This window comes from Zasmidium cellare (genome assembly GCF_010093935.1).
Source record: "Zasmidium cellare ATCC 36951 unplaced genomic scaffold M409scaffold_4, whole genome shotgun sequence".
NCBI classification, from domain to species: domain Eukaryota; kingdom Fungi; phylum Ascomycota; class Dothideomycetes; order Mycosphaerellales; family Mycosphaerellaceae; genus Zasmidium; species Zasmidium cellare.
The window spans coordinates 971,954-986,076 of record NW_022986948.1 but is presented as its reverse complement, the minus strand read 5'-3'; the positions used below and the strand labels follow the sequence as shown (position 1 = coordinate 986,076).

The 14,123-nt window shown below is 53.2% G+C and overlaps 8 protein-coding genes across 8 annotated transcripts; 5 read left to right on the top strand and 3 right to left on the bottom strand.

Annotated features, from left to right (window-relative positions):
* Nucleotides 1-234: 234 nt before the first annotated feature.
* Nucleotides 235-745, bottom strand: M409DRAFT_33405 (uncharacterized protein; the record flags this gene model as incomplete). Its single annotated transcript, XM_033810290.1, has 2 exons — nt 235-573; nt 626-745. Coding segments are annotated over 2 exons (459 nt in total), but the record flags the coding sequence as incomplete, so codon positions are not given.
* A 359-nt stretch (nt 746-1,104) lies between these two features.
* On the top strand, nt 1,105-1,986 carry M409DRAFT_50605 (uncharacterized protein; the record flags this gene model as incomplete). Its single annotated transcript, XM_033811578.1, has 1 exon — nt 1,105-1,986. One exon carries the CDS (start codon nt 1,105-1,107, stop codon nt 1,984-1,986), a length of 882 nt encoding a protein of 293 aa, XP_033672894.1.
* Nucleotides 1,987-2,174: 188 nt separating this feature from the next.
* On the bottom strand, nt 2,175-2,598 carry M409DRAFT_18235 (uncharacterized protein; the record flags this gene model as incomplete). The annotated part of the gene is made up of 2 exons (XM_033804416.1): nt 2,175-2,371; nt 2,424-2,598. 2 exons carry the CDS (start codon nt 2,596-2,598, stop codon nt 2,175-2,177), a joined length of 372 nt encoding a protein of 123 aa, XP_033672893.1.
* A 763-nt stretch (nt 2,599-3,361) lies between these two features.
* On the top strand, nt 3,362-3,745 carry M409DRAFT_50604 (uncharacterized protein; the record flags this gene model as incomplete). The annotated part of the gene is made up of 1 exon (XM_033811577.1): nt 3,362-3,745. One exon carries the CDS (start codon nt 3,362-3,364, stop codon nt 3,743-3,745), a length of 384 nt encoding a protein of 127 aa, XP_033672892.1.
* A 1,206-nt stretch (nt 3,746-4,951) lies between these two features.
* M409DRAFT_18233 (uncharacterized protein) lies at nt 4,952-6,775 on the top strand (the record flags this gene model as incomplete). The annotated part of the gene is made up of 1 exon (XM_033804415.1): nt 4,952-6,775. One exon carries the CDS (start codon nt 4,952-4,954, stop codon nt 6,773-6,775), a length of 1,824 nt encoding a protein of 607 aa, XP_033672891.1.
* A 735-nt stretch (nt 6,776-7,510) lies between these two features.
* Nucleotides 7,511-8,904, bottom strand: M409DRAFT_50602 (uncharacterized protein; the record flags this gene model as incomplete). The annotated part of the gene is made up of 2 exons (XM_033811576.1): nt 7,511-8,316; nt 8,388-8,904. 2 exons carry the CDS (start codon nt 8,902-8,904, stop codon nt 7,511-7,513), a joined length of 1,323 nt encoding a protein of 440 aa, XP_033672890.1.
* An 872-nt stretch (nt 8,905-9,776) lies between these two features.
* On the top strand, nt 9,777-11,009 carry M409DRAFT_18231 (glycosyltransferase family 62 protein; the record flags this gene model as incomplete). Its single annotated transcript, XM_033804414.1, has 3 exons — nt 9,777-10,695; nt 10,745-10,938; nt 10,989-11,009. The coding sequence occupies 3 exons, from the start codon at nt 9,777-9,779 to the stop codon at nt 11,007-11,009; spliced, it is 1,134 nt and encodes a 377-aa protein (XP_033672889.1).
* Nucleotides 11,010-12,593: 1,584 nt separating this feature from the next.
* M409DRAFT_50600 (uncharacterized protein) lies at nt 12,594-13,836 on the top strand (the record flags this gene model as incomplete). Its single annotated transcript, XM_033811575.1, has 2 exons — nt 12,594-12,753; nt 12,785-13,836. The coding sequence occupies 2 exons, from the start codon at nt 12,594-12,596 to the stop codon at nt 13,834-13,836; spliced, it is 1,212 nt and encodes a 403-aa protein (XP_033672888.1).
* Between the last annotated feature and the right edge of the window lie 287 nt (nt 13,837-14,123).

The window sequence follows — 14,123 nt, the reverse complement described above, 5'->3', positions numbered from 1 at the left end:
CCGCCTATCTTCTAAAGCAACCTCTTTTCAATGCATCCGTCGGTGACGTCCGTCGAGCCGTGACAGCCGCTAAAAGGGTCACTACCACATACCGCCAGGAGCGGCCTCCTCAGTCGGAGCATCGGTAGCGCCCGCCCAGTCACCTGTAACGCCCTCGGTGGTCGTATTCGCGACGTCGGCCCAGTCAGGATCCTCCTTCTAAGAGGAAGCTGGTGGAGCGTCGCCACGGCCACGGCCACGACCAAAGCCACCACGGAACTCTGGGTTGAAGCTGCCTGGAGCACCACCCTCCTTGTTGTCGCCATACTCGCGGCGGCGGTAGCCACCCTCGCGGTCACCACGGCCACGGCCACCACCACGACGCTCGCGGTCATCCCCGCCGAGCATGCCACGCGGGGGAGCGTGCGAACGCTGCTGCTTGACGTGGGTTTGAGGAACGATCTCGGCAGGGAGGTGGAGCCACTCGCGGAGGTAGTCGAGACCCTCTGGGGTGAGGGTGTAGTAGTACCATTGCCAGGAGAACTGGGTCTTGAGGTAGCCGCGGGAGGTGAGGGACTGGCAGGCCTTGATGACCTGGGTGGGAGTTAGATTTGGGAGGTATGCAGACGCTGCAGTGTATACATACGAAGAGGTTCTTGGTGTCAATCTCGCCGTGCTTTGGCTGGTTGAAGTCCTTCTTGGCGACGAGGACACCCTCACGGAAGAGGTACTCGTGGATCTTCTTGCGATCGGCCTTGGGAATCAACCTGGAGCGAGGGTAATCAGCTGACTGGTCGCATCAATGGCAGTGCGGTGCATCTCACATCTTGGCGGTGTTGTTGAGGGTGGTGGAAGATGTTGTTCTGGTGTGATGCGGCGATCGTGAGGAGGAGGAGGTGTTGTCGTCGCTGAAGCTCAAAAGTCCATGTGTGCGCGACGCTAGCGGGGACAGAATTTGATTGGACGCTTAAGCGAGCGCTGATCGCCAGCCTCCACTTCACGTCGTCTCTTCTTCACATGTCACTCAATTCACACCACAGTCTTTGCGCACATTCGCTATCCTTCTCGACATACCACACTCAACTCTTCCCCCAGGAAATTCGCACCACTCGTCTTGCAATCGCCATGGCCTCGGAACACACCATCAACGTCCTTCTGGCCACGTTTGCTGGCCTAGGACTGCCACGTACTCTCTCACTCCCAACCCGCTCTTCAGCATCGGTCAGCGATGTGTACGACTCAGTCTTGAACCGACTCCCGGCCCTTGATGAATCGTTGATCCTCACGACCGTGTCGAACAAGCAACTACTTCCCTCAAACCACGAGTCCATCACCACCCTTCTGAGTTCACCGTCCGACAGTCTCTTGTCTCTCAGACTTAGCAGACAGCTATGCGGTGGAAAAGGTGGCTTCGGATCCCAGCTTCGCGCTGCTGGTGGACGTATGAGCAGTCGCAAGAACAGACAAAACCAGAATGTCAATGGCTCGAACAGAAATCTTGACGGTCGCAGACTGCGCACCGTGGATGAGGCGAAGAAGCTCGCAGAATACCTGGCCGTCAAGCCAGAGATGGAAAAGAAGGAGAGGGAAGAGCGTAAAAAGCGATGGGAGGCTGTGGTGGAAGCGTCTGAACGGAGAGAAGAAGAGATTAGAAGCGGCAAAGGGGGTGCCAATCAGGGAAGATTGAATGCCGAGTACGTGGAGAGTAAAGAAGAGGCTGAGAACAAGACACGAGAGGCCGTCTTGAAAGCCATGAGAGAAGGACTACTTCAGTCGGAGCGCACGGGAAGTGAGAGCTCGGAGAACGTAGAAGAAGACGACAGCGAAGGAGAGGAGGAAGAGAGCTCTGATTCGAGCGACGACCCCAAAGCTGAGGCATCGACCGGGAGCAAATTCTTCGGCTGGGATGAGGATGAGGATGAGGATGATGACGACGACGAGTCAGAAGAAGATGAGCAGGCCGAACCTGTGCCTTCATATGAAGGCAAAGGCAAGGGGCGCGCATAGGTGCCCGAGCTTTGAACACTCCATAGGTATACCCAACGATCGTGTTTGCATGCTAAACCTTTTCAACCTGGTCCCATGGAATCAGACCTGTAGTGCCTCTCGATGAAACTTCCGTCAACACACCACACCATGACCTCCTTGATCAACCGAACTGCACAACAACCGCCCTCGAATAGCATCACGCTCGCTCAAAAGTCTTTGCTCGACTCCTTTGACTTCGCAGCGCCAACCTCCTCGCCCTTCTTGGCGCTCTTCCGCTTCCACCAAGACACCGTCCCGGGGCCCTCGAGGTTGACACGATGCAGCGACTGACCATACTTCTCCAAAGCCTTCACACACCGCTTTCCACGCTCATCGGCATCGAGGTACAGACCGTCGATACGGCCTGCGACAAGTCAGTATACGCAAACAAAGCTCACAGATTGATCTGTACGCACCCGCACACAACGTGGATGGGTTCTGAAAGTCGACGAGCTCTGCCTTGCCGTCGCGACACTCTTGGGAGTCTGGATTCTTGCAGGGGATTTTGAGGTCGGAGAAGGTGAAGTAGTGGTCGCAGATGTCGATGCCTGCGACGCGGCGGAGGCAGGTGACGGTGAGCGGGCGGCACATTTTGGGTGTGTGGATGTCTCTTTGGTGCAGAGATATGTGCTGTGGTATGATGGCTCGTTGGTGCGGCGTAGGAAAAGCTGGTGCGAGATGCGGGCGGGAAGAAGCAGACTAAAAGAGCGCGGTGGTCTGTGCGCTGACCGCGCTAGCGGCGGCGGCGAAGTGAATTGGGTTAATTTCATGTGACCGCGGAGCGTGACGGTTGCCCCTTCACTTGTCGGTTGCCAGGATGACACGACACACGATGAATAGATTCATAATCTTGCTCTGGGTCTTCTTCTCTACTCCATTGAACGCCATCGACCACTCTTCAGAAAACTACTTCCCCACAACGCCTTGAACAGCCCTTGAGTCAACCATCTCGCCTAACAAGAGCCCGTCTATCAAAAAGGCAGAAAAAAGCGCCACCACTCAACCTTCGAAAGCTTCGCCTGACCGAGACGTCTCTGTCAAAGTGCAAGCTTCTAGCGACACAGGCGTGCAGAAGACGGAAGATGACCCTCTCGCCGTAGATAACGCAAATGATTACTATGACCGTGACGATTCGAATTCAGGATACATAATTCGAAGTAGCCCAGATTTCAATGCCCGGACACCCGCAGACGGATATCGCAGGCATCATGAAGAGGCTGCATCTATCTTGCGACCGGGCAATCTCTTCTGGAAGGTGCAGCTGGAGGTTGCTCCAGAGGACTTAGTAGAAAATGAGAACCGCGATTACCTGGTGAGAACCCTTTGGAGCCTGCAGGTCTGAAAGTGTGTGGATATGGTTGGCTTCCGCCAATTTGGCAAGCAGCTGATGGCCTTCGTTGACGATCCTCGTGGAGGCTGGAACATCGCCACACTTGATTCGCACGACTGGGAGCAGTATGGGAGACACTTCAAACTGGTCGGCAAAATTCAACTCGATCAGGGTGGCTTTGAGGGAGACGTCGGCTCATTCGACCCAATCCAACTGCAGACCGGCGAGACTGGCTCGGCTTCGACATTGGAATTGTCACCGGTTCTGGTTTCAAGCTCCAGGGCTTCAGACGCCTCGCTCAGTGAGGACGAACTCGACTATCTGAACGGGGTCATGACGAAGTACTCGGACGAGGATACGTCGGGTGCTCTCACTAATCGTCGACCTGTCCATTTCCAGGTGCGCTAATACTAACAGCGAGATTTAGATGCCTGCCGTCGTCAGGCAGTTTCAGTAAGGGATTAGTCTCGCTCTCCTTAGCGTGATCGTCGCCCGCATTTTCGCACCTATTCTCCACCTCGTCGTTGGCCTGATACTTAGGCATCGGCAATTCAATGGTGGTGCGACCTCGTTAGATATGCTAGAGTGAAGCGATTGCTCGACTGCCGCGGCAAGCTCGTCGTTACCGGTCGTTTGAATGCCGTGGGATCGTTTTTGACAAGATGTCTTGATATTGGGTTCAGATGAACGTGGGCGAAGGTATTGAGAATCTTTGAGACCGATACGGGAGATGTTTTCGATCATCAACGGGATGTGGAATGAACGGAAAGGTGTGCGGGCGTTATCGAGGTGTTATCGACCAGCAAGTTTCTTTTGTACAGACATGAAGAATATCTGGGATTCATGCTACTCGCATTAGTATGAGCATCAGTGCATAACGGAACCGCAGCTCCACTAACTTTACAGTAATCATCTGAACTTCGCTCAAAATATCGAATTTCCGTCTGACTTCATGGTCGTAGCTGTCAATGCAGCATTCAATTAGCCGCAAAGGCACATTGGCTCAACATTTGATGTATTCGTGCTTCAACGGATAACCTTTAGAGCTGTGTTGAGGTCGAGATAGAAAGACTTGTAGTCAAGTGTCATCCAGGGGCGGCGAGACTGGCGGCGGTCCGTGCGCCATGGAAGCTGGACTTCACCTCGTCCTTGGTCTTCACTCCAACATCATTACCACTGTTCCCTTCCTAACGCCTCGAAAAGTCACTGATGACTACTGTGATCGATTCCAAGATGGCTGGTAAACAAGCTACTATGGGTTGCTTCGGTTCGACAGGCCTCGGGGGCAGATCCGAGGCGTTCAAGAAGCTTAGGCACTGTTAATCTACAACTCAGTCTTACGGAATGATCGATGCCATCATCCACCATAAGCGGTCCCCTTACCACTGATCATCAGAGGTTCATGATCTTGGAATGGACCTTGGGTAGTCATGGGGCAAGCGGATGTCTCGACGGGAGAAAGGCCAGATCATGAGTGAATGTGCAGACACTCGTGAAAGCCGTGTCGTGGTCTGGTGATCTCTGGACACCTTGGACTAAGTAACCCATTGGAGAGAATCCAAGGCCGTTTCCCATTCACTTGTCTCTGCGACGCACAGACCCGCTGCCGACGACATGCCTGCCAGCGAAGTTGTTCTTGGCACTCGATTTGAGGACAGAGATTCCTCTCACTCCAATTCCTCGAGGCCAAGCGATTCGACCTCGAAAGAGTCTCAAACTTCACCATCTACCTCCACAACACATCCTCGTACAGACACGCCGACAGCCACTGGAACCAACACCACTCCAGACGCATTCACTGATGGAATTGATCCTGGATCATATCCCCTTCTGGACCAATCTGGCCCACCGTCGGACTTTGTAGACGATGCTTCGAATTCAGATATCGAAGACCTGCCACAGCCCAGCGCATTGGGCGAAGCATACGCGAGAAATGACAAGAAGGCGTACGACGACTCGCTTAAGCTATTGGGATACTCCTATGACGCGAAGACGAATGGCCCGTACATGAAGCCTGGTATGTTCTTTTGGACGCCAGTCTCTACGCCAATAGTGCCCAGTGAAGAGCTAGACGAACTTGAAGCAGATGCTAGAGAGGACTATGTTGTGTACCCAACTGGCCACATGACTCGCAAAGTCAGGCGCTTTCTTGCAGTACAGGACAATGGAAGTCAAGTCTTGTGTCTGAAAGGAACTTCACGCAACAAACGCGGCTTCACGGGGCTGACGCGTGGGTCTCTGATGTATAAGAAGTTGGTTGCTTTGATCCATCGACGAGACTGGGAGAATGGCTTCTGGCAGAGTCTTTGGCGAGATATAGGACGGAACGACCCTATCATCATCGAGACAGGCGAGGCCGGTCCTGGCTCCATGATACTGCTGGAACCCGAACTCGTGAGCAAGAGAGCCCTGGTAATGCCAGCCAGGGAGACCATTTCGTACTCGACCTTTGAACAGGTGGTATACCTTTTCTATGGGCACTACAATCCCGATCATTGCATGACCTCAGCGGTTGAATGGAATCTGGACATGGCTCCGGGAAAAGAAGGAAGCACTAGACGCCCAGGTACCGCCGGTGCGACTGAGGACCGACGAGGCCCCCGTCGTAGACCTAGCGATGACTATGGTCGCCAGCGCTCTCGCTCTCCATTTCGCCACCAGCCAGAACATGGTCGCACTCGGACTCCACCACGTCGGTCGTACTCACCCAGCTATGGGTACGATAGACGGAACCGTGACGAAGGTTACCACCGAGCTATTTCTCCAACTTCACGTTACCAGAATGGTAGCTACAACGAAACCCCGCCGCATTCCCGGCCTCGGCCCCACGAAGAGTCTCGAAATACTTCAAGCGCTGGACCGCAGCATGTCCGTGAAACTCAGCAGCAGAGAGGCAGAACGGGATCAAGAGGTCGTGGTCTCGCGTCCGGCAAAGGTGCCTCGCACAATCAGGACCATCGTCCGCGCTGGACCTCTGCCAACGATACCGTGCATATCATAGAGCCACACAGCGATAGTGCTCCAAACTCCACTGCTTGGGGTGATCATCGTGAGATTCATTCAAGTCAATACATGAGCTTCGCCAATTCGTCAAGTCATCCTGGAGATAGGTACCAGGAAGATGGAGCCGTCAACCGGGGTCGAGCACCCGGCATTGCGTCGCTTGACAAGCATCGTGTGCAGACATCTGCGCAGCAGGCGCCGTCCACGAGAAGTACACGACGCCGGCGTGGCGGTAACGGCTCTCATGCCATCGAGGCTGTTACGCTAGAATTCAATGACGAAGGTGCGCGCGAACCCCGGAATTCTGAGACCACCAACCGGACGCAACCTACCTCGCGAATGAAGCCAGGCGTTACGTCTTTGGCGAATGCTGTCGGCAATACGAAACTGAACAGCATTCAACCTGTGGCACGGGGAGAACAGTCGCACCGATGAAGATGGTATAACAGACACCGGGTTATGTGAAGACTTGTCTGTCGGCGCGTATTGCATAGAGAGTGCATGATTGTTCGGAATCTTCTGGCATTATGTCCTGCAAAGAACGGACTTTGAAGGATGAGGTATTCTTTCCAGCGCTCGCTGTTTCGATGATCAAGGTTTCAGCAGGTCCCAGACTTTGCTATAGGAAGAACCGTGCTGAAGACCTGGCATGTTCGCTTGCCCAAACAGATTGTACTTGACAGACGATGAAGACTAGTTTCAGTAGCGCAAGAAGTGGGTGATCACGGTATTGAGACTCTGTTGATCCTGTCTACGAGGCCACGAGCTTACAACGTTCAGTGCCGCCGTTGCCGACTTTATGCATTCCTCCGCCTGTCCTCCGCATCGAGACGTAGCTCTTCCATTGCTCTACTATGTGCCTCGAGTTGCTGTCGCCTCTTCTTCATATCCTCTTCTCTATCCGCATCGATCCAAGGCCAAGACGGATCCGGTTGCAGACCATTTGAACTCGACGGCTTTGGGAATGCCTCGTCCTGATCAAGCTTCGACTGTCGTCCAATCATGCGATGCCATCGACGTATGTCTCGAGTACGCACATTGGAGGCTCTGCAGACTATCTGCGATGGCGCCTCTGTAGAGCAGTTCCAATCACTCGTGTACGGCTGCAGCTCAGTGTCACTGGGGACTGAACGCTGATCAAAGACCTCATTTATCTTGTCTCTCGAGATTTCATGTTCGTCCCGGCATTGGTTGTATGTATTCAAGAGCTCTCGCTCTGCTTCGCGGTAGGGACGGTTTTTCGTATGTTATGCCCGCATCGCACGAAGCAGATGAGGCTCTTGGTTCCAGAATAAGCCTCCGTGCGACTGCCCTGATGTAATAGTCTTTCATGTGATCAATCTCCCTGCCGCTTTGCACCAAAGGCAACTTTGTCTTATGATAGTCTGCGACAATCTTCCGGAGCTCCTCGTCTGCAGGTGGTAGCATCGATACTCCATTATTGAGAGGCCTGCCTTCAGCATCCCGCTGCGATCGTCTCTCGATATCAGGATCAGTTGACGAGGAGTCGTTTGGCGCAAGCGGCTTTTGTCGAGACATGAATTTAGCCAGGTTGTCTTCCGTGAGATCATGCGGCAGGTCCCCGCTGTCGCCAACAGTTTGTATAGCGTGGCCTTCGAAAAATTTCTGCTCCAAGTGACGGTAGAGCTGGCGAGCAATCGTGAGCTCATGGAAGGTGTTGACGTGTGAGGGTTGCGCATGGGGCTCATTCGGAAGTTGTTCAAGCGCCGCTGCGGTATGGGTTGGTTCCAAAGATCTCTTCGTGGTCTGTGCCATGTGATTGTTCTCGGCGTCTTTCATCCGTCGACAGCTTTCGAAGCAGCTCTGTAGAGCCAGTCCGAAATCAGTCGTCAGGGGAAATGGCTCGCATGTTAACAGGTATTCATTGAGCGTTGCGAATAGACTCTGTATGGCAGTTTCCATTTGTTTTCGGACTTCGACCAACTTCTTTTTGCGTTCGTGGTCGCTCTTCATGCCTTTGCGTTCGAATACATTTAGTATATTGCATGCGAGCCTTGGCCGCCAATGAGGCAAGATAGAGACTTACACTTTTGTATGTCCTCGTGTGAGGTTTTGAGATTTGCTTCGTGCTCCTCGATGATGAATTGAAACTCCTTCATTCTTATTTTTCTCAAGGCTTCGGCATGCATCGAATCTTCAAGTGACTTTGCCCGAATGTCCAGGACAATATTCTCACTCTCTTTGTGCTCTTCTTCCAATCGACTGAGAAGCTTGTACAGCCTCACTGCATCGATCAAGTGCGGCGCAAAGCATTTGTCGTGCTGCAAGTGGCGGTGCTCTTTGCTCAAAAATGGCATGTGCTTCTGGCGTTGAGCTCGCAAGTCCTGGCGGCGATTGATGCCGTTTGACCCATTTCGAGGATTGGGTCGCCTGATGCTAGACTTCGACGAAGCTCGCTTGACGGACTGGTCTTCATTCTGGTGGCGGCGATAGCCCAGCAAACGTAGGATTCTATCGAGTAAACGCTGAGAAATATCCCGCAGAGTGATGTGCAGTTGGGCAGTGGAATCCGTTGCTGGAGGCGTCTTCTCGATATTAGCCATGGTTTTGAATGCGCTCAGATGTAAAGGAAGATGCACGACGATTCTACATACCCGGTGAAGTTTGCTGTCCAACGATTTGGTCTCTATTCATTGTTTCCTATTGTCTCAGTCTTTATTGTCAAACCTCCGGATTGGTGCTCGTCCATGCTGTGTCGCTTATTGTACCAATAGAGTCAGTTGAGGCAGATTGGCCGACCACAATAAGCCAACACAATACTTTGAGAAAGTCCTCACTTCTTGCATCTTCACGAAGCCCGTTGCTAGGCGTCTGAGCCTCGTGCTGTGCAAGACCATGAATCACGCCTTCTTGATGGGGAAACAGAAAATCTAAAGCATATGGTCATCGTCTCCGTATGATATCAGAGACTTTACGTCTCGATAGCAGTATATGTCGAAGGCCTCTATGTGAGAAACGAAGGTTGGGGTGAGCGAGGTCGAGAGATGGCCAAGCTTTGTGGCTTGCCGCCAGTGGTCTGAAACGCGCCAAAAAGACAGGAATTAGTCTAGCGAGACGCTACCTATTTTGGAGCGCGTCGATGCTGATGATGCCACCTCATCACTGCCTTACTACTGCGGAATCTTCGCAGCCTGGCTGACATTTGGATCACGGCGCAGCACACGACTATCGGCATCGTCAGCACCACCGTCCCACAACCGGAGGAGTGTGAGATCGCGCGGCTGATGCCGCAGCAGCTGCTGGACCAGCTCGTGTCCGCACAGTCTAAAGAAGGAAACCCCTTAGAATAGGCGGCCTCCTCTGTCTCGCCAAGCCCACGCGACCTCCCGGTCCTTCGAGCGATTCCACCTCCTCCGCCAACACCGCCCGCCGACTGATGCGCTCGTCGTAGCCACTGCCCCTCCTACCGCCCACCATGGCGGTCTCCCGCTCGCTCCGCCGCAACAACACCATCACCTACGTCCTCGCCGGCGTGCTATGCATCTTTTTCCTGTACTTCTTCTTCGGCGACAGCGCCAGCATACCTTCGATATCCACCGCTCCCCGCCAGCTGCTCAAGAGCAAAGATGCCGCATCGAATGCGCTATCACCACCTTCGCTCCCTTTTCGAAAACCGGCGAACCTGGGCCCGAACGAGGTCGCGCCCCCACCGCCTGTGGTGCATTACCACATGAACAATGTTACCACAACACCGGACCCGGTCGGGAACAGAGAATCCATTCTTATATTGACGCCTTTGGCGCGATTCTACCAAGAGTACTGGGACAACCTATGCAAACTCTCGTATCCACACGACTTGATATCCCTGGGCTTTATTATCCCAAAAGGACGAGAAGGGAACCTGGCAACTCAGCAATTACAAGAGCGGATACAAAAGACTCAGGCACCTACGAACAAGAACAGGTTTGCCTCCATCACAATCCTGCGGCAGGACAGCGAGCCACCAGTGCAGCAGACAGAATCTGAAAGACACAAGATGGCAGCTCAAAAAGAGCGCCGCGCTGCCATGAGCAGAGCCAGGAACAGTTTGCTGTTTACAACTCTCGGGCCCACGACATCGTGGGTGCTGTGGCTTGACAGCGATATCATCGAGACTCCACCAACCTTGATTCAAGACCTCGCGTCCCACGACAAGCCAATCATCGTCCCAAACTGCTTCCAGCGATACTTTAATAAGGATAAAGACGCGATGGATGTGAGGGCCTATGACTTCAACAGCTGGCAAGACTCGCCAACTGCCCAAGGACTGGCGGCGAAGATGGGCCCAGATGAGATCCTACTGGAGGGTTATGCCGAGATGGCGACATACAGATCGCTCATGGCGTATATGACTGGTAAGTACGCCTGATGTCGGTATTGTGTGACCTGGCTGACTCGTCGTAGAGGAGAAAGGCGACCCTAGGAAAGAGGTCGAACTGGATGGCGTGGGTGGCACGGCCTTGCTCGTGAAGGCTGATGTGCACCGGGATGGTGCTATGTTCCCGCCTTTCCCATTTTACCACCTGATTGAGACGGAAGGCTTTGCGAAGATGGCGCAGAGATTGAACTGGAAAGCATATGGACTACCGAACTACTTTGTAAGTCCATCGTCCCGGTCTTAAGCATTGTCGCGGCTAACATGACCAAGGTATACCACTACAACGAGTAGCTGCATCATCGGGATTGGCGTGGCGTTTGAAGGCGCTGTATGGGAGAGGTATAGACACAATAGAGCATAGCCATCCCGAGGTGGGATTCCTTGTATATCATTGTCATCTCGTAAAACTGCAGTGCTCGGCGTAACTTGGGTGTCCAGGTATCGTCAATCAAGGCTAGTGTATTACCATTCAAGTCAATTCTCAGTCCAACTCGCTGCTAATGCTCTGGCATAAGCTGAGAATGGTTTCTTCGCTATCGAGCGCACAAGAATTCACTGTGCACAGACCAATGCGAACATTTCCTTGTGACCAGTGCGCCCATTTGAGTTTTCTTGGCAGGCGACCTCACCTCTCATGTGATGCGACGTGTCCCGCTATCTTGTTCCTCATCATCACAAGGCAACGAGCCCGACCTCGCAAGCACCATCGTTTCTGCATGCTGCAATGCATAATCCAAGTTGTTCTCGAATCTAGTCCATCTGCAGCCCTCTATCTCGTTTGCGGGGTTCCGTCATTGGCGAGGCGCTGGCAGCTGACCACATGCACGCTGCAGGAACTGCAGCATCCGCGAAGTTTCCATGCTGCTGCAGGCGTCGCATGATGGGTGTGAGCGGCCATTGTTGGCTGTTTGGATCATGCAACATGCGCCTCTTCATTTCGGCGATGGACTGGGCCGACTTGATGAGCTGCGATGTCTAAAAGATTGAAGAGGTGATGCAATTCCATGCAGTGAGGGCATGCAGTCGTCGTAACTTGATGACATTTGCGAGACAGTGTGAAGATCTTCTCGGTAGAGCTCGGCTCGCGCGGAAGCGTTTTCTGCAACTCTGCGTTGCCGTGCACAGGCGGCCGGGCGGCCTCTTTTCACCAGAGACTGGGGTCTTGGGTACCGTTGCAGCAAAGTCCCTCCACAACCATGAACTCCGCCAAATCTGATACCACAATGTCAATGCAATTTTGGCACTCGCCCAGCCTTCGCCCATCGTTCCAGCCAGCAAGTCACCGACCTTTCGTGCGAACCATGCGATAAAGGCAACAAAAAGTCAAATCCGAAAGTCAAATCCGAAACAGGCGCGCCAATGCCGCCTATGCCGCCTCTGCGTTTCATGTCTGCATCAAACTGCTCTGACCGGTCTGCAGGTGGTCAGACACATTGCTCAATGCAGCTAAGTTGAACGTGTTCCAGAAGCAACGTTTGCTGCGGTGACGTCTCTCCCGCTTGATGCTTTTCTGTCTTGCGTTTCGGACCTCTTACATCTCGAAGCCACCCTACCAGGCCGCACTCGCCACCATCGTGGCCGGTGTCTACTGCAGGAACAGTGCTCGAACGTCGCCCTCTGTGCCGTCTTCTACGATGGATCCTGGGTCTTATAAACTGAAGCTTCCTTCTTCATGACTGACTCGTTCAAGACTTTCAGTCGACAACATTTTTGTGACCCCAGTATCTATCCTATTGTCAATCATTAATCGTCATTCTTTACATTGGTTCTGCTATTGCTAATAGAAGGCTTATTCCAGCCCAATTACACTCCTTCATCGTCCGCAGGCCCGGCGATTGGCGCAGCAGATCAAGCTTCAAACCGCACACCAATACAATGGAGACTTTCACTCAAGAAATATATGGCCTAGACAAGGGCCAACGCTGTACCAAGACGCAGCTGCCGGCTTCGGTGCTGCGACAGCTCGAACAAATCGCCCACCACGGCATTCACCCTCACTTGATACTTCAACACTATACCGCAGTCTTTGACCAAGGTGAGTCTGAATTGCTCTGCTGATACAATAGCTCTAACATCGCCAGGCCAACACCAAGAACTGAGCGATGTGGCGCCGGCGCCTCCACCAGTTCGAGATGAAACCCCCAACACCACCGACCGTGAGGGTCATTACGGCTGCCCTTGGTGCGGCTCCATGATCAAACTGGAGAAAGACTTCATTCGGCATGTCAAAGAGAAATGCTGCCCCGAAACCGTTCTTCGCTGCCCTGATTGCCCGAAGACTTACACACGCAAGCATCGACTGGCCAACCATCACAAAAACGTCCATCCAACTCGGTGTGGCCCTGGACCCTGTACCCACGTTAGCAGTGCTACCGTGAAACTCACCAATACCGAAACTCTGGGCTGCGGCTTCTGTCCTGAATTGGTCCGTGGCGATCTTCACGTTCACAGATATCTGCGTCACGTCATCGACCACTACCGCGAAGGAGCAGTACTTGCGAACTGGCAGGCTGGACACCATATCCCGTTCCCTCGCAACGCTCGACCATTTTCGCCACCTCCCAAGATCGACCTCAGCGCTTCGCTGGAGAATCAAGGCAGCCTCGGCGACTTTTCAGCGCTTCGCTCTGGCTTTGGTCTCGACGACTCACCTTTACGGAGCCACTCTGCAATCAGCAATGACTCCACCCTCTTCGATGCCGCGGAATATACGACGACCAATGCCGCCGCGAAAGCCAACTGGGACCCTTACTTCAATCCCACTAATATGGCCTTCCTCCACCCCATGCCTCCTAATAACGAGCCGTCAATGCCACAAACCTTTAATATCCAATCTCCCGAAGACGACTTCGGCGATATGATGACCTACATCAACGACTACCCCGACTTCATCAACAACACCTTCATCGACACATCCACAGACGACATCATCCCCCAAAGCCAAGCAGTGACCGGTGCCTGCGCCCAGCTCATGGACATCGGCACCGCTGTAGAAGCGCGCTCCTCGATCTTCAACCCGACACCGCCGCTTCAGCTCACCAGAGATAATCGACGCTCGAAGTCCGAGCGGCTTCTGAGGAAGTTTCAGAGTCTTTCTCCGCTGAGGACGGAGTTTTGATTTTTTGTTTCTTACGATCTGGCATCGTTTATTGCGTTAATGCAGCGATTAATGGTTAGATCCTTCTGTTCTTTTGTAAGATGTGGAATGGCCTCGATGGGGTGTATCACTAGTTCTCCTTGTTCATTCGGCGTGGTGGAGTGGACAGGACAGTGTCTGGTGTTCTAACAGCGAGCGTTGGGCTTTTCACATTCAGATGTACTACTACTATCACCTACAATCACTCAGAACAACAAAATACAACGAAGTAACGGCCGACTCTCCTCTCACATTCCCTTCCCTCTCTT